Source organism: Leguminivora glycinivorella, chromosome 1, assembly GCF_023078275.1.
Source record: "Leguminivora glycinivorella isolate SPB_JAAS2020 chromosome 1, LegGlyc_1.1, whole genome shotgun sequence".
NCBI lineage: Eukaryota > Metazoa > Arthropoda > Insecta > Lepidoptera > Tortricidae > Leguminivora > Leguminivora glycinivorella.
Window position 1 is genome coordinate 25,196,007 of NC_062971.1, and position 22,919 is coordinate 25,218,925.

General features: G+C 40.1%; 2 protein-coding genes across 3 annotated transcripts in view; one reads left to right on the top strand and one right to left on the bottom strand.

The window, feature by feature from the left end:
- LOC125230628 (juvenile hormone acid O-methyltransferase-like) overlaps window positions 1–22,919 on the top strand; it is a 62,913-nt gene that overhangs the window by 10,165 nt on the left and 29,829 nt on the right. The window lies entirely within an intron of this gene.
- Window positions 1,245–22,484, bottom strand: LOC125230619 (D-arabinitol dehydrogenase 1-like). Its single transcript, XM_048135838.1, has 10 exons — window positions 22,355–22,484; window positions 20,606–20,753; window positions 19,926–20,050; window positions 19,318–19,475; window positions 14,836–14,937; window positions 6,138–6,233; window positions 4,929–5,006; window positions 3,736–3,829; window positions 3,162–3,269; window positions 1,245–1,487 (listed from the first exon to the last, which is right to left on the bottom strand). The coding sequence occupies exons 2-10, from the start codon at window positions 20,747–20,749 to the stop codon at window positions 1,373–1,375; spliced, it is 1,020 nt and encodes a 339-aa protein (XP_047991795.1). The 5' UTR covers window positions 20,750–20,753; window positions 22,355–22,484; the 3' UTR covers window positions 1,245–1,372.

Consider the following 22,919-nt stretch of genomic DNA (forward strand, 5'->3'; position numbering starts at 1 on the left):
GCGCGATCCAAAATTCATTATTATGTAAATGCAGGTATTATATTTCATTGAATGTACGGAGTTATGTGTAAAGCTACACAAGCCACGTATGAGTTGGAACGCCCGTATAAAGGAGCCACACCGCCAGCACTCCAAATCCACTAGACGTAGAACGTAAACGCGCGCGCGCGTCTGGTTGCTATTTCTTATACCTTATATTTTGTTTAAACTGTTTTAGATTAGAGTAGATCTTATTTTATATAAGTTGCTTTTAATCATTATTTATATTTCTATTTTGTCTATTACCTCATAATGCCTATAACGCTGGAAAGATTTCCTTACACTGAAGCTTAAAAAACACAAGGAAAAGTTTGTAAAAAAACATATAACTTTTAAACTAAATTCCCTACCGCCCGTGTCAAACTCATAACTAGTAATATATATATAGGCTCATACTTCCTAATATGAAAATGATAAGCGCAGCTAAAGATATCAAATTAAATACCTAGTACTAGATTAACATTAATGAGTTCCAAATTTTTCAATAGCACGCTAAGGTTAACCTGAAAATATGCTTGTCTATTGGAACTCGTAGATAAAGTTGATGTTAGTACAATTAAAAAATAAAAATTACCCCTTATATTAACTACTTAAACCTGTAGTTTACATCTTCAAGTTGACTACTTATAGAATAGGAAGCGAGTGTAGGTAATGGCGCAAAATAGTGACGCAGTATTATTGCAGGGGGTGGTGGGCCCCCCACTCCAGGAGCCCAACATATCCCCCCACCCGCCCGAGAGCGACTGAAACGTCCGCGAGAAAAATAAGATCCGTACTCCGTCCTGCTTATTCTTGTGAAAAGGTTTTTTGTATATTTTTCTGATATTCTTTACGTAGAATGTCGCTGTGTGGGTGCGCCACGTAATGCCTATTCGAATGACTTTTCTATGTATTTTGTTTGTAATGGAATGAAGACGTCGTTCAAGTCTCTTGCTAATTTTATTATTTTGGAGAAAATTAAGTTAAAGCTTTCATTCTGTTGACTTGAGGAAACATATATTATACATGTGACGTTTTCTGCGAAAAGGTACAACATATGGATACCATTATAGAAATCCAAACAGTATCCTTTTGATTGAAAATGACACCAATACATTTTAAAATCGGCTGTGACGGACGGACGGACAGAAAGAAGCAAGAGTGATTTTATAAGAGTTCTATTTTTGCGTGTTGAAGTAAGGAACTCTAAAAATTAAACAAATACAACTTGTTCACTGTCGTGTATATTATGTGTTCTGCTAAGCAATAAAATTCTAAGTCCACAATCGTTGTAACTAGGTTGAACTCTTGATACAGTATTACTTAATGAATAAATAAACGTCAGAAGTATTATTTATTCTATTTTGAACATGGCCTTGGAAATGGATCCAGACTTTAAGTCTGCGAAAGCTTGCTCATACTGCTCCAATGAATAAGTCTTAATCCCCAGCTTCTTGTAATCCAGATATCTGCAAAATGGAAACGAGCAAGGACATAATAATTTTAATTTACGTGTACTTAGGTTAGAATTTTAAATCTACGAAGTGTAAAATAATAATTTAATAATATTCGGTAGGTATCGATTTTGGATTGGAGTAGAAGAAGAAAAAGTCGTCGTTTGGCTTACTTTAAACGACTAAGGTCAGTGCGGGCAAGACCGGCATACTTTATTTGAAATAAAGTTTGAGTAGATAAAACTAGACTAGCAAATTTTATATTCTACACAGCTTTTATAATACTTTGGTGAATTAAAGTAAACTTATGTGATAAGCACGCACTAAGGAAAGACCGTCTAGTGCTCGTTGTCGCGTTAATCCATATTTAAATATCAAAATCATGTTCATTGTTATATTCTGTAATAACAGGGAGTAATGTGATAGATATGAAAACAAATAACGTTGATATTTTCAACATATCAGCATTTTTCTATTTATAAGGCAAGACCGTCATATGTCCCGTAAATGAGGTTGATAACCTTCTTTTTTCAGGTCCAGACAAAAGCAAAGCCGAAACTTATAATTAAAATTAACCTACAACACCCGTTTAAACTCGACTTATTTCCCATAAAGCCTAAAAAAGGTGCCTTACTCTTATATCGGTCGTACGGTTTTTCCGACTAGGCACAATTTCGAAGTTACATTTCAGGACATAAAACAATAAATTGAACGCGTTTTAAGAGCACTAATTGTACTAGACAGGAAGAACGATAATTAAATTAACACGTTACATACATAATGCGTAAATATTTCAACTGCTTCTATTTTATTTAAATTTTTTGCGTAACCATGTTGAACTCGATGGTCGAGTTCGAAACACGAATCAAGTTTTTTGTTAACTAGTGTTCGTTCTAGGGATATCTATTGAAGACCAATGGATTAAGGATGAAAAACTGGTATACCTTCGGAGGTGTAAGAAGTGATAGATATATAAATAATAAATAACGACCGGTCTGGCGCAGTCGGTAGTGACCCTGCCTGCTGCGCCGCGGTCCCGGGTTCGAATCCCGGTAAGGGCCGGTAATTTGTGTGATGAGCACTGATATTTGTTCCTGAGTCATGGATGTTTTCTATGTATATAAGTATTTATATATTATGTATTATATATATCGTTACCTGAGTACCCACAACACAAGCCGTCTTGAGCTTACCGTGGGCCTCAGTCAATCTGTGTAAGAAAGTCCTATAATATTTATTTATTTATATTTATATTTATTTATTTATAAATAATAAATAAATATAGGACATTCTTACACAGATTGACTGAGGCCCACGGTAAGCTCAAGGAGGCTTGTGTTGTGGGTACTCAGACAACGATATATATAATATATAAATACGTATTATATACATAGAAAACATCCATGACTCAGGAACAAATATCTGTGCTCATCACACAAATAAATGCCCTTACCGGGATTCCAACCCAGGACCGCGGCGTAGCAGGGAGGGTCACTACCGACTGCGCCAGACCGGTCGTCAATATATACTACCTCTAAATACAAAAGTTATATTCAGTAGACGGTCTTTCTGGGTAGACGGTCTTCCCGACACTGACCTTAGCCCTAAATATTTTTTTAATAAAAAATCTTTATTTTAATTATGACTTAGAACAGTTTATTATAGATTACGTTATTTTAAGTTTTATACCTGTCTCCCATATTCTTGAGCCAGCCAATTGAGGTGGGAAATGTGAATGGATTCACTTTCACGCCGATCACAGTCAGACCCTTGTCGAAAATGTCGAAAGGTGTTATACTGAAAAATTATACTCAGTATTAAATGAGTAAAATTACACGTACTATCACAAGTGTGAACAAAACCAAAACTTTTCAAATTACGTCCGCTCGAGACACACAAAGCCAAATACTGCTTACATATGCTATTAGTCCTGCTACTCCGAAAATCCTTGGAATATTTATTTAGGTTTTTATTTTTATTTAAGTAAAAAAGTAAGTTTGATTCGTTGAACGTAAAACTTTCAAGTTTTTTTACACAATTCGTATCAAACCAAACTTTTTTTAGTCAATTAATTTTTTCACTCAAGAATTTCTCAAGGAAAAAATACCTATATAAAAAAATCGTAACTCGAAAGTCTTTTCTGATAGCCCATGATTTGAGTAATCTAAAAAAAAAATTGACGTCAAGGTTTGGACCACCCTGTATATAAAAGTTCCGTTTCTTCATATTGAGGCACGGAATCCTAAAATAGAAGTACCCTTACCTAGCCTTCTTGCCCTGCGGCGCGCAGCCGAACACCACGTATTTCCCGCCCGGCTTCACCAGGTCAAAGCTGGTCTCCAGGACCCTGGGCACACCTGTAAACGATAGGTTCAATGACCCCAGGTCGTTCGAGAAATATATTTTTAAGATACTCGTTACATCTGTTGTATGAACTTTTATCTTGTAGTTTCTTATTTATTTTAAAAACGATACGATTTTTTTAAATGTTAAGTCCGGCCTGTTACGTAAAACATACTACACTGTTCAAGAATATATCAATGTTAAAAATGCATGGCCTTCTATAACTAAAATTAAATGAATTAATAATCAATGATAATACTTATAATACATTAGAAGCAAATTTCATAGGTTTATTATTAACCCATATATGCCCATAGGGTCGTTTTCGACCCACTGCTGAAAACGCGCTACTACTCATTAAAATAAGTAGGAGAATGAAGTGGTCACCTCAAAAAATAGGGGAAAAAATATATATATATGTTGGGCACATATGGGTTAAGTTATATTGTTTTTGTAAATTTGTTATTTATATCTTATACTATTAAACGAGCAATTCTTGTATATTTATTTATTTATTTATTTATTTATTTATTTATTTATATATACCGACGATCTCGGAAACCGCTCTAACGATTTCGCTGAAATTTGTTATGTGGGGGTTTTCGGGGGTGAAAAATCGATCTAGCGTAGCCTTAGATCCCGGAAAACGCGAATTTTCGAGTTTTCATGAGTTTTTCTTTCGCGTTAGTAAACGTAAAAATATGGTCGATAATTTCGCCGCGCGCGCATCAATTCCGCTTAGCTCAGTCGTACGAGGTCGGTCTAATGTAGGCAGATAGATCGTAGGTGTCAGGGTTTCGAATCCCGGCCAGAAATTAAGTTTTTGTTTTTTGTCTTTTTTTTTGTTTTTGTATTTATAAGTTTTTTTTTTATCTAAAGACGTGATATATTAAAATAGAGCCGAGCGAAGCTCGGTCGCCCAGATATTTTTAATTTAATTTTGACGATTCGAAAGAGGTTGTAAAACCCTACTTGAATAAACGATAATATCTTATCTTATTTTTTACTTTATTGCATTAAATCATAATAAATGTACAAAATCACAGACTTCATGGGATTATTTATAGAATTAAAATTAAATAAAAAAAATGATAAGAAAAAAGAATTCAATACCAGTGCAGTCAATGATGACATCATATTGCGTTTTTTCGCTTTCCAGCACATCAGGTGTAACCAGCCTGAATCCCAAATCTGTAATTAGAAAAGTAATAACATTAAATTTTACCAAATTCTTAAGTCTCCTGTTTTACGCAGACATACTTAGCATCAATCTATATTTACATGTCTTTACAAAATCATGTTACAGAGTCTAATTTAATCTAAATAAGTAAGTTAATAAACAAGTCTGCAAACTAACCTAACCACAAAATTTATATTTTGAAAAAACCCCCGACCGCGACATAGTGGACCGATTTTCATGAAACATTCTGCTTTCAAACAAATTCAGCTTTCAAACAAAAAAACGACAGAGAGACACACAGACAGACAGACAAACAGACAGACAGACACGTCAAACGTATAACACCCCGTCGTTTTTGCGTCGGGGGTTAAGAGGATACCGTAGCGAAAATGCTAAAATGGAAAGGAGCCCCCTTTCAACTTGGGAATTTTAGTTAGATATACAAGTTTTATTAACTAGATTTATCGAAAAAAAAAATTACCATTCAGAACAACTCAGTCAATAGATATTTCAAAAAAATCTTTAAAATCGAGGTTCCGCTCTCGACTCTCCTCCTTCAAAACTTAATCAATCGGAACGAAATTTGAGAATCTGAATAACAATGAAATAATCTATGTCAGACCGTTTAGCTTTTTTGGTTAATTGTTACCAATCTTGAGTATCACACCTTTTTTTTGCACCACAATGAAAAAAGCCGTTTTTGGAAATTTTTGATTAGCTCTAGAGTCCTTAAAAAGCAGAATATCAAAAAAATCAAAACGGTCCGACACAGATAAAAATAATAACAATCTGTGTTGAAGAAATCATTGCTCTATCATCAAAAACCAGGGAGAAAATAGTCGAGAGCGTTTGTATGGAGAATTGACCCCTACCGTATCGTCTTAAAAATACCGAAATAAAATTTTTATACCTCACTATTTCCAGTGAAATATGTTTTTGCTAAGGCAATCAGTTAACAGTTCAATGCAATTCTACCATACCTGCATCGGGTCGAATAGATCCGATGACGTAGCGAACGTGTCAAACATTTTAACCCGGAATCTACATTCTCAACTGTCAAGCCAAAAGTAATCTTTATATGATACAAAATATTTTTTAATGTGGTCTTTGATTTTACTATTGATATAACTCAAAATACTTACCCAAATTCCTAACAATATCCAGTCTTGCTTTGTTCATTTCAGAGACCGTCACGCCTCTGTGGCCGTGAAGATGCAGGGTCGTTAGCCACAGGTTTCCTTTGACAAAACAAATAGTACATTACGAATATAAATAAATAAATAAATATTATAGGACATTCTTACACAGATTGACTGAGTCCCACGGTAAGCTCAAGAAGGCTTGTGTTGTGGGTACTCTCACAACGATATATATAATATACAAATACTTATATACATACATACAATACAGAAGCGACGCCAAGGTGTTTCAGCGCCGATTTCCGCAAACTTCTCTTGTCAGTCCTGCGGTAGACTATGTCGGTCTCGAATCGGTCTAATAAGTCATCAGAAAAGGTGCTCCTCGAATATTACACCATAAATCGTCTGCAATAGACTTTAAGGCCAATGATGATGATGATATACATAGAAAACATCCATGACTCAGGAACAAATAATTGTGCTCATCACACAAATAAATGCCCTTACCGGGATTCGAACCCGGGACCGCGGCGTAGCAGGCAGGGTCACTACCGACTGGGCCAGGCCAGACCGGTCGTCAAATATTACGAATACAAGTGCGATAAAAGGAAGTTCGAAACGAGTGGCTATAAATTAAAACACGACTGAAGGGAGTGTTTTAAATCGACACGAGTTCTTTTCAGTACAGATGAGCCTCCGATGTTTCGAACTGGCATATAATGAACCACTTCTCGCACTAGTGCGTAGTGCGTAAAAAAAACACCATCTGTACTGAAAAATACATATTTAACAAAAAAACATTAGTTATCGGTAACGTTGCATTATGAGTTATGACATATTAATGTCCTTGTAGCACTAATATCTAAGTAATTCTATTAAAGAGTAAACTGCAAAGATAAAGAATGAATAGTTTGCAATAGCAGCTACTTGAAAACCTACTTTGAATTGCAACTGACTACAATCGTAGTGGGTAGGTACAAGTACATTTACTGACAATAAATAGGTTTGTTTTACTCGCAATAACGGGTCGTCTCGACATGACATCATTAGTAACAGAATGTGTGCAATTGCAAGCGTAATAGGCAAGGCACTAAATAACTATGTATAGTTGTATAGACAATATATCTAATAATATTCCTAGAGTGTCACAGTGTTATGTTATGACTTATGACACTTTATGACAGATTCATGTCTAAAACTTGAAATAAACGCTAACTTGAAATAAACCTAATCTACCTAGTAAAATAATTTAACTTTTTGTAAGCGTTTAGTTTATGTAACCATATATGGTACTGAATAAATAAATTTATTTTCATCACATTTGCTGTTTAAAGGTCTGATTGCGTCTACGTGTACTGAAGAATAATGTACTATTTTATTCCCAAGGGAATTATGGATTTAGTTTTAAACATTAATACAATCCGTACAATACTTCAGGCAAAGGATGTTTCAATCAGCCAAGGATTTTTTTACACAACTAAAATTTGACTATTAAGCTACAAAAAAATATTATACGGTATGAAAAATGCATTTTATTTATGTTTTACAATTATTTCAGTGTGTTTTACATTTATTTTGTAAATTTCACGTAGATAAATCGTTATAATTTGCAATCTGGCAGGAAATTGTGACGGCCATCTCGATTTGCGCTTGACCACGTTGTTATAGCAACGGGCAGTACAACACCTCCATTCATTGAAGATTTTGCCTTATGATTTTTTTTCTCTGTATTTTCCTCTCAAATGTGATGAAAAATTTTGTGTGTAACTCAGGAGGTAAGGATTTTGTAAACTCGTGTCTATCTCTCTTTGACAAAATCGCCCTTACCTCCCTTGTTGCACAATATAAAGACTGTATCGTTAAGTATGAAGACAACTTTGAGTAGCCGTATTTATTTGCTATTATATTTTTTTCTTATAACAAGCCATGGGCTTAATAAGGCACATAATAAGGTACACATTTTGTCCTAGAAACTCGACGTAAAGCATATGGTTTAGACAGTATTGACTTAATCCTCCCGAGTACCAATTACGATTCCGGACAAATGCTACTAGAAAATTCACAAAGTGCGTAAAAGACGATACGATTGCGAAAAAAAATTGTATGGTGCGAACCTTAACGACACATGATCCACAAAGCAGAATATCTGGACATAGTCTAGCCACTGTTATTTAAAAAAAATATAGTTCAGGATCTGTGTATGGCGGCCATTTAGAGAATGTGGCACGGTGCTTACTCTAACTCCGACTTTGATGTCGAATTTGACTATCATACATTATTTATATCGATCTGGTTTAAGCACTGTTCAAACACCATGAATGTCAATTAGACTTTGGCCTATGGCTAATTTTTTTATCTGTTTCTCTCATTCTGCTAGCATCAAAAATTTACGGCAATCCGGAACGTTGCTCAAAATTGCGTTTTTTTAAATTATATAAATTCGCCGCATTTATTCTACAAGTACCCAATTGGAAAAACCATGAAGAGGACTCTTAAAGAATATATTTTGGCAGCATATTAACCTTTGTTTGTTGAAATCGTACAAAGAGTCATTGAAATATTCTCAAATTAAGCCAGATAGGGGTTGTCCGAAATTTATTTGCTAGACCTTAATGAAAGTACCATAAAGTCCCTAAAATAAAAAAATATCAGACCTTCTTATATCAAATAGTACTTACCAATACCTTAAGATCATACTCTCGGAACATAATAATACAAAATTATGCACATGTCAACATTTAGACGAGGTTTGTTTTGTCCTTATACTTAACGATACAGTCCTTACTATTAGTGTGCGAGTTTTAAGAAAAAATATTTCTTAGTGTATAAATTGTTTTGTTTAGGAAATTACATTACGAATATCTAATGTAATTTATTTTTACTTTTATCGCCCAATACTCGATTATATGTAACATTACGAAATCCTTGGAATTTAAATATTATGCTTTATGCTAGAAAACGGTAGGTATCGCCAATAAGAATAGGTAAGAAGGTAAGATAAATGATAACGAGGATGTTGAGTCATGTAGATATTTTTAGCACTATCTGATTAAATTAACCGATAACAAAGACGAGGAATAATGAGTAAACAAATAATGTATTTGAATTATTATAAAAAAAAAGTTTGTACTTTAGATTCAATTTGAATGTTGCGAGACTCATTGATGAATTTTATAATCTTGAAGAGCCAAATACTAGAAACATCATATATGTATATTGTTTGATACTCTGGAGCAAACATCTTGCATCTGTGTTCATAATGTAAATAAATGCCCTTACCGGTGTTCGAACCCAAGACCCTCGGCTTAGCAAGTTGGGTGAGTACCACCGTAATACCGGTCCAGACCGGTCACCAAATGTAAATGGAGTATTGTGTCATGTGATTTATAATGCCAGCTCCCAGCACCAGCAGTACCAGTACCCGGTCCGCCACAGACACGGTCGACACGCGGCCGAAGCCGTGCGCCACGCACGAGTACGGTTCGCACAGAGACGCTGGAAACAGAAGCCTCCATATTCACATACTTATGTAGATGGAGTATTGTACCATCTCACCTATAATGCCAGCTCCCAGCACCAGCACCCGGTCCACCACAGACACGGGCGACACGCGGTCGAAGCCATGCGCCACGCACGAGTACGGTTCGCACAGAGACGCTGGAAACAGAAGCCTCCATATTCACATATTTATGTAGATGGAGTATTGTACCGTCTCACCTATAATGCCAGCTCCCAGTATTAGCACCCGGTCCGCCACAGACACGGGCGATACGCGATCTCAGCCGTGCGCCATGCACGAGTACGGCTTGCACAGAGACGCTGGAAACTGTGGACACCTAGTACTCACATTCAAATGTAGATAAAGTATTGTGGTATCGCACCTACAATGCTAGCTCCCAGCACCAGCACCCGGTCCGCCACGGACACGGGCGACACGCGGTCGAAGCCGTGCGCCACGCACGAGTACGGTTCGCACAGAGTATATATAGTCCTCCTCATCGTTTTCGATGACGGCGACCCTAAATAAGCCTTACGGACTTTTCCTTGCGTGTGCTCTAATGTGGCTGGCCAGGCCGAACTTGGTTTTAAATACTCGCTGGCACGGGTGGCAATAAAGTTCGCCAGCGGAGTTATACGTGTACACGTAGGAGGGCTTAGGTCTCTCTTTTCGTAATTGGCGCTTTTCATCTAAGGTTTTGAGGCGGTTATCCTCAAATGCCTTAACACCGTTATAGATGGTAGTTCGCCAAGATGACCTTTTCCCAGCAAGCTCCTCCCAACGCTCATGGTCGATGTCGCAAGCGTTCAGATGTCGTTTGAGCACGTCCTTGTAGCGCAGGTGCTGACCACCGTGCCTTCGCTTACCCGCCGCTAACTCAGAGTAGAGAATAGTTTTTGGCAAACGGTGGTCGCCCATTCTAAGGACATGCCCACACCATCTAAGCTGCCGCTGCATTAATATGGCCTCCATGCCATATAATCCCGAACGACGCAGGACCTCGGAGTTGGGGACGCGATCCTGCCACTTGATCCTAAGTATAGACCGCAGACATCTCAGGTGGTAAGTGTCTAGTTTTTTAACGTCTGTTTTGTAGAGGCACCATGTCTCTGCTCCATATAAAAGGACAGGGATGATTAACGCCTTGTAGACGCTAATTTTTGTCTCGAGTTTGAGATCATGGGACCTCCAGACGCGATCAGTGAGTCGTCCGAAATTAGCGGCGGCGTTAGCGATACGTGAAGGTATCTCCGAGGCTAGTGTGTTGTCACGTCGGATAGTGCTTCCAAGATATTTAAAGTGTGAAACTTCATCTAGTGGTTTCCCATCTAGATTCAGCACCACTGGGTCAACCTCGCCTCCTCTTGGTGGTTGCTTGAGAATTTGAGTCTTGGAAGCACTAATGACGAGACCAAACTGTTGACATGAGCGATGTAGTGCGTCAACATAGCCTTGGAGACAAGTCATGCTGTCAGACATCAGGCATATGTCATCGGCGTAAAGAATCTCCACAATTGAGACTCTTTGAACTTTTGACTTCGCTCTAAACCTAGAGATATCAAATACACCTTTCTCACTTCTGACATTAAGCTGAATTTGATCGCTACAATACTGCAGAGCGTCTCTCATGACCACCGAAAAATATATAGCGAAGAGTGTGGGTGCCAGAACACATCCCTGCTTTACACCACTTGTAATTTGGATCTCCTCGGAGAGTTCGTTTTCATGCTGAACCTGAGCTTTCATACCAATGTGGAATTGACGAATCAGGTTAACGAACTTCTTCGGGTAGCCAAATTTACAGAGAACAGTCCAGAGAGCTTCACGTGGGACTCTGTCAAAGGCTTTTTCCAAATCCACAAAGCACATGTAGAGAGGCCGTTGGTGCTCAAGGCTCTTTTCTTGGATTTGCCTAACGACAGCGATTGCGTCAATGGTTCCTCTACTAGGACGGAATCCACACTGACTCTCCGGAAGATGTTTTTCTGCTACCTCTGTTAAACGGGTGTTAATTATATGTGCAAGAATTTTACCCGCACTAGAGAGAAGCGATATGCAGTCGGAGACATCTCCTTTTCCTTTGTACAACTTGCATATAACTGCATCTCTCCAGGCTTGTGGTACTTGTTCTGTATCCCACACTCTTAGGACCAGATGATATAACCTGTTGACAATATGTTTCCCACTGTATTTGTAAATTTCGGCAGGGAGATGGTCCATACCGGGAGCCTTAGAGTTTTTGAGACGCTTAACTGCTGCCGCAAACTCTTCGAAAGTTGGAGGGTCGTCTAGGTCTGGTCTTGTCGGAAGTTAATATAAGACAGGTTTGCACTGAGCGCGTCAGGGTTCAGAACATCATTGAAATGCTCTGCCCACCGCCTCAATACGGCAGTTTTGTCCGTAACTCGGGTCAACTTGTCTTTCGAATAAAGTGGAGCCGTTTTCCTGACACGAGGGCCGAAAATAGCTTGTATTCCTTCGAAGAACTTCCCGCTTTGATGAATATCAGCGTAATGCTGTAATTCGTTAGCCTTTCTTTTCCACCAACTATCTTTTAGCTCGCGAACTTTGGCTCTTAAATTGTATTGTGCTTTCTTCTTGTCACAAGCAACCGCTGACGTTGAGTTTAGTTCATGCCTATACTTTTCAACAAGGATTCTGATGTCATTATCTGATGTGTCAAACCAGTCCTGGTTTTTCTTATGTGGCTTACCAATGGTCTCAAAGGCACAGGCATGAAGGTTATGGGAAAAATGTTGCCATTCTTCATTAGTATCTGGAAACTCAGTCTGCGGAGCCAGTTCAGCAAATTTTGAATCAATCTTGCAACCCATTTCTGGTACAGTGATGAGTTGAGAAAAGGCCACTTTTGGGGGGATTTTATGTTGTGTTCGCCGTGGAGCTTTAAGCCTTAATAACATCTTCGATCGGATGAGACGATGGTCCGTCCAGCCCAGTGCTCCACGCATCGCTCTCGTTATGAGGACGTCACGTAGATCTGTACGGCGGACAATAACATAGTCTAAAAGATGCCAATGCTTAGACCGAGGGTGCTGCCACGAGGTCTTATACTTATTGGCAAGACGGAAGAAAGTGTTAGTGATGCTAAGATCGAATTCGGCACACAACGACAAGAGACGTGATCCGTTGTCGTTACACTTTCCAACGCCATGTTTGCCAAGGGCACCGTTCCAGAGATCATAATCAGTGCCAACACGAGCGTTTAAATCCCCAAGCAAGATGATCTTATCGTGTTTCGGGATAGTCTCAATGGTTTTGCGAAGTTGTTGGTAGAATGCCTCCTTGTCCTCGTCGGGTGACGGTAGAGTAGGATCGTAGGCACTTATCAGGTGAACATACTTATTATATGAGATTGGTAAGCGTAGTGTCATAAGACGATCATTAATACCCCGGGGTAGTTCATTTAGGCCTCTTGCCAATCCATTGCGTATAGCAAAGCCCACGCCGTTACCCGCTCTCTCGCCAGCAGGACGTCCGCTCCAGTAATAAGTGTAGCCTCCAAGTTGTTCGCATAACTCTCCACAATCACTCAGGTGGGTTTCGCTTATTGCGGCTATATCGACTTTGTACTTAGCCAACTCCCTTGCAATCAAAGCTGTTTTTCTCTCGGGACACAGGTTCCGGTCGTTGTCCAGTAAAGTTCTCACATTCCAAGTGGCTATGCAAAGTTGTTTCTTAACTCCTATCTTTCCAGTATTCTTTTGTACATTTCGACCGCATTTAATCGATGCCCAAGCGCCCGCGGTTAAGCGCCTAGGAGAATGGAGAAGCGGACTATTTTTGGGCCACCTTTTCTAGGCCCCTCCTCCGTGCAGAGGAAAGCAGAGCGATCCTAAAAAGGGCTGCTTTATCACCAGTTGTGCTGCCGAACTCAGAGTCCCGCTTCAGTCGACTCCGTGAGCGACCACTCTCTCCTGGCCGCCTACGTGCAGGGTGCTAACTAAGGCCTCGGTACACCGATACCTCAGCCCCACCGCCAACACCCCATCGCCGTAGGTCTTTTGTAAGCTCCAGTCCAGTAAGCAATAGCTAGGGTCATCTGCGCGTGAACTTGTTTATAGTGAACGAGCGGTTGCGCTGGTGCAAGTCCACTTCACTCGTCCCTTCCCCTGGGGTCCAATGGACCGGTGAACCGGTACGATCGGCAGAGGTTGGGATGCAGCGGAAAGGCCGCAGGTCACTAAATGGATTCCGACGAGCGCCCTATAAGGTTTTCCGCGTTACCTTGCTACATCAGTATCTAGGTTAGTTGTATACCAATGTAGACTTTTATATACGGGAATCATCCGTTAACTACACTGCAGATGTTCGCAGGTGTAGCCCCTTTCCAAAGGTTTAGCCTACTGACGTGGTTGCCCAGGGTGTGGCCGCTGTGACTACAGCTTCTTGGAGCCACTAAGGAAGAGATTGCGGAGGTTAATTAAAAATATTAGGAACACTCCACTACACCCTAAGTTCGCACAGAGACGCTGGAAACAGAAGCCTCCATATTCACATATTTATGTAGATGGAGTATTGTACCGTCTCACCTATAATGCCAGCTCCCAGTATTAGCACCCGGTCCGCCACAGACACGGGCGATACGCGATCTCAGCCGTGCGCCATGCACGAGTACGGCTCGCACAGAGACGCTGGAAACTGTGGACACCTAGTACTCACATTCAAATGTAGATAAAGTATTGTGGTATCGCACCTACAATGCCAGCTCCCAGCACCAGCACCCGGTCCGCCACGGACACGGGCGACACGCGGTCGAAGCCGTGCGCCACGCACGAGTACGGTTCGCACAGAGACGCTGGAAACAGAAGCCTCCATATTCACATATTTATGTAGATGGAGTATTGTACCGTCTCACCTATAATGCCAGCTCCCAGTATTAGCACCCGGTCCGCCACAGACACGGGCGATACGCGATCTCAGCCGTGCGCCATGCACGAGTACGGCTCGCACAGAGACGCTGGAAACTGTGGACACCTAGTACTCACATTCAAATGTAGATAAAGTATTGTGGTATCGCACCTACAATGCCAGCTCCCAGCACCAGCACCCGGTCCGCCACGGACACGGGCGACACGCGGTCGAAGCCGTGCGCCACGCACGAGTACGGTTCGCACAGAGACGCTGGAAACAGAAGCCTCCATATTCACATATTTATGTAGATGGAGTATTGTACCGTCTCACCTATAATGCCAGCTCCCAGTATTAGCACCCGGTCCGCCACAGACACGGGCGATACGCGATCGAAGCCGTGCGCCACACACGAGTACGGCTCGCACAGAGACGCTGGAAGCAGAAGTCACCATAAATATTTACATTGAAATGAAAAAAACTTTCCTGTTTCAAACATTCCTTTAAAACAAGAGACAATATTAATAAAACATTATAATGATATTATAACCAAGTTGAACATAGATAGGTACATAATATGAAAACGTTATTGAGGACATTCATTGATTACGCGAGCGTTTATTGGGGGAAGGGGTCGATTTGAGTCTCTCAGGGAGATAACGGTTTTTTTTATAAATGTGCCAAAATATTCCTAACTACAGTCGGTTCATCTTTACTTGTCCTATCATCTAAACAAACGAAACGTCAAATATGATCAAAGACAATTACTAGTGATTGGAAATGTCGATAAAATGATGTATTAACGATAATTTGTAAATAAACGCTGCTAACGTAAAAACCAAAATTTAATTAGCTTTCGTCGCATTTGCAACAATCCTATGGAAAAGGCTAGTACAGTATTCATTTTATACTTAGTACCTAACATTAACACTAATAAAAAAAATACTAGTTTTTTAAAGGTGCGCGGGGCCCGAGGGCCCCGCGGTCTTTCTTGTTGCTTTTTGTTTTTTTGCTTTGCTTGTTTGTTTTTTTGCTTTACTTATTTGTTTTATTGCTTTGCTTGTTTGCTTTAGCCATTGCGTGCCTGGGAGCACTCTCTGCCCGCAGCTCGGCCTACGGCCTCGCGTGATTGGGAGCCTGTCGGACACGCTCCGGGCCTTCGGCCCTACGCGTAGTTACTGTGGGGGTTGTAGGGAAGTTGGTGCTTAAACACGACCCAATAGTAAAAGTGTCTTGAGAAGCTCACGACGGGCCTGCGGCCTGCGGCCTCCGGCCCGTCGTTTCGCTTCTCTAAGACACTTTTACTATTGGGTCGTGTTTAAACTCAAACTTCCAGGACCGCCGGCGAGTCGATCAGGGACGCTCCGGGCCTTCGGCCCTACGCGGAGCTCGGCCTTCGGCCTTCGCTGGGTTTCGAAGCTCCGCGTCGGGCCTTCGGCCCGCCGCTACGCTTATTATGACACTTTTAATTATTGTTCTGCTTAGGAGCACAGTCTGTACGCAGCTCGGCCTACGGCCTTCGCGTGCTTGGGAGCACTCTGCCCGCAGCTCGGCCTGCGGCCTTCGCGTACTTGGGAGCCTCTCAGACACGCTCCGGGCCTTCGGCCCTCCGCGTAGTTACTATGGGGGTTGTGGGGAAGTTGGAGCTTAAACACGACCCAATAGTAAAAGTGTCTTGAGAAGCTCACGACGGGCCTACGGCCTGCGGCCTCCGGCCCATCGATTCGCTTCTCTAAGACACTTTTACTATTGGGTCGTGTTTAAGCTCCAACTTCCCGGACCGCCGGCGAGCCGATCAGGGACGCTCCGGGCCTTCGGCCCTACGCGGAGCTCGGCCTTCGGCCTTCGCTGGGTTTCGAAGCTCCGCGTCGGGCCTTCGGCCCGCCGCTACGCTTATTATGACACTTTTAATTATTGTTCTGCTTGGGAGCACAGTCTGTACGCAGCTCGGCCTGCGGCCTTCGCGTGCTTGGGAGCACTCTGCCCGCAGCTCGGCCTGCGGCCTTCGCGTGCTTGGGAGTTTCTCAGACACGCTCCGGGCCTTCGGCCCTCCGCGTAGTTACTGGGGGTTGTAGGGAAATTGGCGCCCCTCCCAGGGACGCTCCGGGCCTTCGACCCTACGCGGAGCTCGGCCTTCGGCCTTCGCTTGGTTTCGAAGCTCCGCGTCGGGCCTCCGGCCCGCCGCGTCGCTTTTTAGACACTTTCATTATTGTTCTGCTTGGGAGCATTCTCTGCCCGCAGCTCGGCCTGCGGCCTTCGCGTGCTTGATGGGAGCCTCTCCGACACGCTCCGGGCCTTCGGCCCTCCGCATAGTTACTGTGGGGGTTGTAGGGAAGTTGGCGCCCCTCTCAGGGACGCTCCGGGCCTTCGGCCCTACGCGGAGCTCGGCCTTCGGCCTTCGCTTGGTTTCGAAGCTCCGCGTCGGGCCTCCGCGGCACTTTACTTATATTTTTAGACACTTTTACTTATATTTTTTTGCTTGGGAGCACTGTCTGTACGCAGCTCGGACCTTGGACCGGAGCAATGACCGTTGGGCTGTGGAACGCTCCCTCAGGCTGGTAGGGAAATTTGACTTTGTCCCCTCTCGCCGCCGTTTTTGACTTTTCCAATATTTTTTTTTTCTCATTTCTATTTTTGGCCCCCGCTCTTACCACGTGCCAAATTTAAACGCGCTCGGACCGAAAATAAAAAAAAAAATTTCAAAGTCGGCCATTTTGAAATTTTGTAAATGCCATTCGATGGACCTCAGATAACTATACAACATTAGTTTAAGCACTATTAACCTTTTTCCTACCGTTACGGAGCTATGGGGATTTAAAAAAAAACCTCCATACAAACTGGTAGGGAAATTTGACTTTGTCCCCTCTCGCCACCGTTTTTGACTTTTCCAAATTTTTTTTTCTCATTTCTATTTTTGGCCCCCGTTCTTACCACGTGCCAAATTTGAACGCGCTCGGACCGAAAATAAAAAAAAAAAATTTCAAAGTCGGCCATTTTTAAATTTTGTAAATGCCATTCGATGGACCTCAGATAACTGTACAACATTAGTTCAAGCACTATTAACGTTTTCCCTACCGTTACGGAGCTATGGGGATTTAAAAAAAGGACCTCCATACAAATTTCAATTGGCCTTCAAAGAGCGCCATTTTGAATTTTTCAAAATTTTCTTTTTGTATACTAATCTTGGGGTGGCTGTCTACCCGTGTGCAAAATTTCAGCGCGCTCGGACCATTTTGAAATTTTTCAAAAAAAAAAGTCGGCCATTTTGATTTTTTTTTAATGCCATTCGATGGACCTCGGGTGACTGTATAACATTTGTTTGAGTACTTTTCACTTCTTTGTACCGTTACGGAGCTATGGTAATTAAAAGAAAAACCTCCATTCAAATTTCAATTGGCCCTCAAAGGCCGCCATTTTGAATTTTTCAAAATTTTCTTTTTGAATACAAATCTTGGGGCGACCTTCCACCCATGTGCCAAATTTCAGCGCGCTAGGACCATTTTGAAATTTTTCAAAAAAAAAGTCGGCCATTTTGAATTTTTTTTAATGCAACTTTTTCTACTCCGAGACCTGTATGACATTTGGTCGAGCACCCCCCGGCTATCTCTTACGGTTTAAAAGTTGCCATACAAAATAAAAGTGGCCAGTTTTCCCACATTTGTAGCACTTCTCAATTTTTTTTTATTTCATTCGAATCGAGGCCACTTGGAGATTCTATGACCAAAATTTGAGCTCTCTACGACAAACTTGAAAAATCGTCAAAAAAAAAAGTCGGCCATTTTGAAAAAAAAATGGCGGCGTCAAAAACTGCCCAGGGTCCTCTATGACATTTGGTCGAACACTCCCCGGCCAACTCCAGCCGTTTGGCCAGGCCGTCCAACATTTTTTTACCCGGAACCGGTAGACCGACGGTCTGATCTATCCGGGGTCGCAGGACCAAACTCTATACGACCACACCAAACACTGCCACCTTCAAATCCCCCTTCTGCCTATTTTTGGAAAAATGTCAGTCGGGTTGTAGCTTTATATTATATAGATACTGATATAATATTTATTGTAAAGAGGTAGGAAATAAAAACTTAAAAAAGTCGGTTAATAAATCTGATAAATTATTGTAGTTAATATCAACGCATTTTTTCCAAGCTATACAAACTCAAACGTTAATATCGATCGTTCATAACGATAAGTTGTCATCTCACATTACGAGTCATAGACAATCTAGACTTCGTAATGTCAGGAGTTTGTCATGTCAACGAACGGATGACATGACAATTATTACAATTATTGATGAAAATCGTTTTAGAAATGATATTTTTCAGTGGTTTTTTGATTAATTTCAATACTTTGTGAGTTTATTTAAGTGTATAATAACATTTTTAGTGATGGTTAATATGCAATTCCAGAGAAAAGTGAGATAATGTTTTCCAGCAGTGTTTGTATACATGATTGGACAAGTATGGTTGAACTGAGTTTTTGTACTCTTAGTAAAAAAAAAATTTCAGATGAAACGAAAACAAAATGTCGAAGATCTCATGTGAAAGGAAAGGTAGAGGAAGGAGGTTAGCAGAGAGATAGGGGGCAAAAATTTCTGAAATACGACACTCACGTACCTAATTACTGGACACTCCGCCCTTTTAACATTTTAACCGCTTTGAATTTGTCATGCGTTTTTGCTCGTATCGTGGCGGTAGTGCGAAGTTATACGAAGATTGGTCATTTATCAGACCTCGGCGAAATGAGCAGGTTATTGTTTGTCTTATATATCAACTGCAGTTAAAGGGTTTAATTATAGGTTAGAGTTCAATATAAACATACCCTGTTCCAAAGTAACTTCGTCGGGGATGGGGTAGACGTTGTCTTGCGGGACGACTACGTACTGAGCCCAGCCTCCGTCCACCCAGATGCCGATGTTCTTCTTCGCCGCGCAGAACTGGTACCGGCCTTTGCGGCAGTACTCGCAAAGAAGACACTGGCTGCAATTTGACACTCGCTTTAATTTACTAATTTCACCCATTTAGATGTGATTAGTCAATTTAAAGTAAAGTGAGACTTAATTCGACCTCATTCAGGCATTCGGCAAGGGAGCCACCAAGACCTCACTGCAGGCACCGCATCTTTCCACCATGTGTTTCTTATGGAACCTAACGACAACAACCTCATTAAAATATACATACATACAATCACGCCTATTTCCCAGAGGGGTAGGCAGAGATCACGGATTTCCATTTGCTACAATCCTGACAAACCACTTTCGCTTCACACAATTTCATAACGTTCCTCATACATGCTCGTCGGTTTCGAGTACTTGTGACCTGCCTTTCTTGCAATATTTTCCCAATTTGGTCGAAAACGCTTCTTAAAATGTATTTTTTTCTCGTAAATGAGTCGAGTTCACATGTGTTTAATAAATAAAAACTGTAAACCTGTTAGGATCAACCACGACACGCTGTCCTTTCTTCAGGAAGGCTTGTTTTCCCGCGTCGTGCACTGTCCCACTGAACTCATGGCCGAGGGTTAGGATCGGCTCCTGGCGCACAGGGAAGTCGCCCTGTAATTAAACTTGGAATTTACTTAGCACATGCTGGTTACCACAATACTGAAATCAAAAATATTGAAAAAATGTTTATTGCAATGTGGGAATGTAAGGTTAATGTCCAGGGATAATAAAAGGAGCGTAATCCAAATTTTATCCAGTATGGGGTTTTCAGCATCGACGCATAACTACCTGAGGTTGATCATTATTTGAGTTTAGGTTCTATTTTAATTAAGTTTTATTCATCATAGTCTTAGTAAAAGTCAATATTACTTATGGATTCTTCCATATTGCTTTCTGTCCACTTCATAAATAAACAATGACCCATTTTCAAAGCATCAGAAATGAGAATATTTAATTTAAAAACACGAGTTACTATTTCGATAATATGATGTACGTACTAAGTCGTAAGGTCATATTCGTAAATATTTGTTACGACTCGTAACAAATATTTTTGGCAACTCTATTACGTACCTACATAATATAATATTTTTACGAGTAGTCGTACTGTGCTTACAGCTGATAATATTAATAATAGACTGCCATTGTAAGAGTGAATTGTCTGCCAACCTGAATTATATGAAGATCGGTTCCGCAAATGCCGGAATAAGCGACCTTAACTATTACTTGATTGTCTTCCACTATTTTGGGCATGGGATGGTTGCGCACATACTTCACGTCTTTTGTTTTACCGTTGAACACGACCGCCTGCATAGTTCTGGAAAAAAATATAAATTATTGGTAAATACTAAATACCTATTTGAACAAATTGAACACTAAGTAACTGTAAATCTATTAGGTACTACGATAGATACATCAGACGTTTTGGAATGTTTCATATTTTTTTATTAATGGCCTTAAATAAGTAAACTAATTAATCTGCACAATTCGTGTCAATATTTCACGCATTTATTTGAAACGTCATAGTTAGATCCGACTATTATTATAGTTTTAATCACAGCTTGATAAAGTCTCATCCATTAATTATATCATCCCCCTAGTCACGCTTTTTGCTATCTGCTTGCTATTTGCTTTTAGATGATGCTCCCACACTGGCTGTTATAAATGTTATATAACATGGTGTGACAGGGACGGCGCGATGTCACTATAACATTTGCTCCTCTGTATTTCAATTTCAATTTTCAATTTATTTATTCGTTCATCACAGGTACATAATAAATTTAATAGGTGGTAACATAATTCTTCATAGAACTGCTATGATGTGCCTTTTGGCGTACGAAATAATTTCTTATAATCTAGTTATATAATATACAATTTTTAAAAGTATTTACATGGGTAATTATATTAGCATATGCATAAATGAATAATAAATTAATAAATTAATGGTACAAAATAAATGGAAAATAATTACAAAAAATTTAGATAAAAAAAAATTAAAAAAAAAATTCGAGTCGTAATAAGTGGATGATCCTAATTCGCGGTGGAAGGCTAATACGACAGTAATTATATTTGTATTTGGTTACTTGTTCGGTCAGTCTGTTATATGTATTAAAATAATCTAATTATTAGTTTGGGAGATACTAATCAACATGAGCCATGTGCGGTTGATGCGTAAAGTTAGAAAATTTGAGGGAAAATATACATATTTCTTACCGCGCGAAACTTGCGGCGGATCGTATTTGTTTATAATTAAAATGTGTGAAAATTACATATAAGTAGGTAGATTAAAACTGTAGTGCAGTTTTTGATCAGATAAGTGTAGTATGCTAGCGTAGCATACACAATATACTTACTCGTATCTCCGTCACTATCTAATATGCAAACAAGCAAATATTATTTAATAAATAATTGTTAATAGTTATTTGTTATACAAGGGGGCAAAGTTGTATTTTAACGCCGAGTGTGGAATTGAAAAACGAGCAAGTGAAAGGATTCTAAAGTTGAACCACGAGCGAAGCAAGTGGTTCAAGAATAGAATCCTGAACTTGCGAGTTTTTTAACACACGAGAAGTAAAATACATTTGCACCCGAGTGTAACACAAAACTTTTCCCCTCACTATAGCGAGGAAACTACAACGCAAAAAATGCGTTTATCACTGCTTCCAATAGTTCCACAGGTGGTAAATCATCTTTATTACTAGATTCAACTACTTTTATCAATTTTAAAGCAGTTAATTTGACTTTATTCAAGGTCAAATTACTTTACCCACTAGTGGATAAAATGCGTTTTTACCCGCTGGTATTAAAGGACAAAACACGTGTTTCCGAGCTAGTGAGGGGAAAAGCAAATTATTTAAATTAATTTAGGTACTACTGAGAACTAATACTTAATTTAACTAGTATTGTATCAGTACTTACGTATGTATTCTGTAGCGACACACAATCAAGAAAACAATACTTTTACCCACACAGGAGATATTTTATTAATAAGACAGAAATATAAACACAGAAACACACACCCGTTTGTACTGGGCGCGAAGGTCGCTCTGATGATGATCGCCCGCGACCGATTCGTAGATAAGCATAAGCAATCTTGTTTGGATTATTGCTGTGTGATAATTACTATATTCAGTATCCATAAATATGCAATACCTACTTCATAAGCCCACTCTATACAATCAACTCGATTCGAATTTTAATATCCGAGAGAAATTAGCTCTACATACGATACGGATCGGATACGGCAGTGTCAAAAAAGTCATTTTTGTTTTTGGAGAAACGTCAATGACATATCGGATCTTAATCGGTCCATATTTAATGACTAAAATCTACAAATACTTTTTCCCCTCACTAGCTCGGAAACACGTGTTTTATCCTTTAATACCAGCGGGTAAAAACGCATTTTATCCACTAGTGGGTAAAGTAATTTGACCTTGAATAAAGTCAAATTAACTGCTTTAAAATTGATAAAAGTAGGTGAATC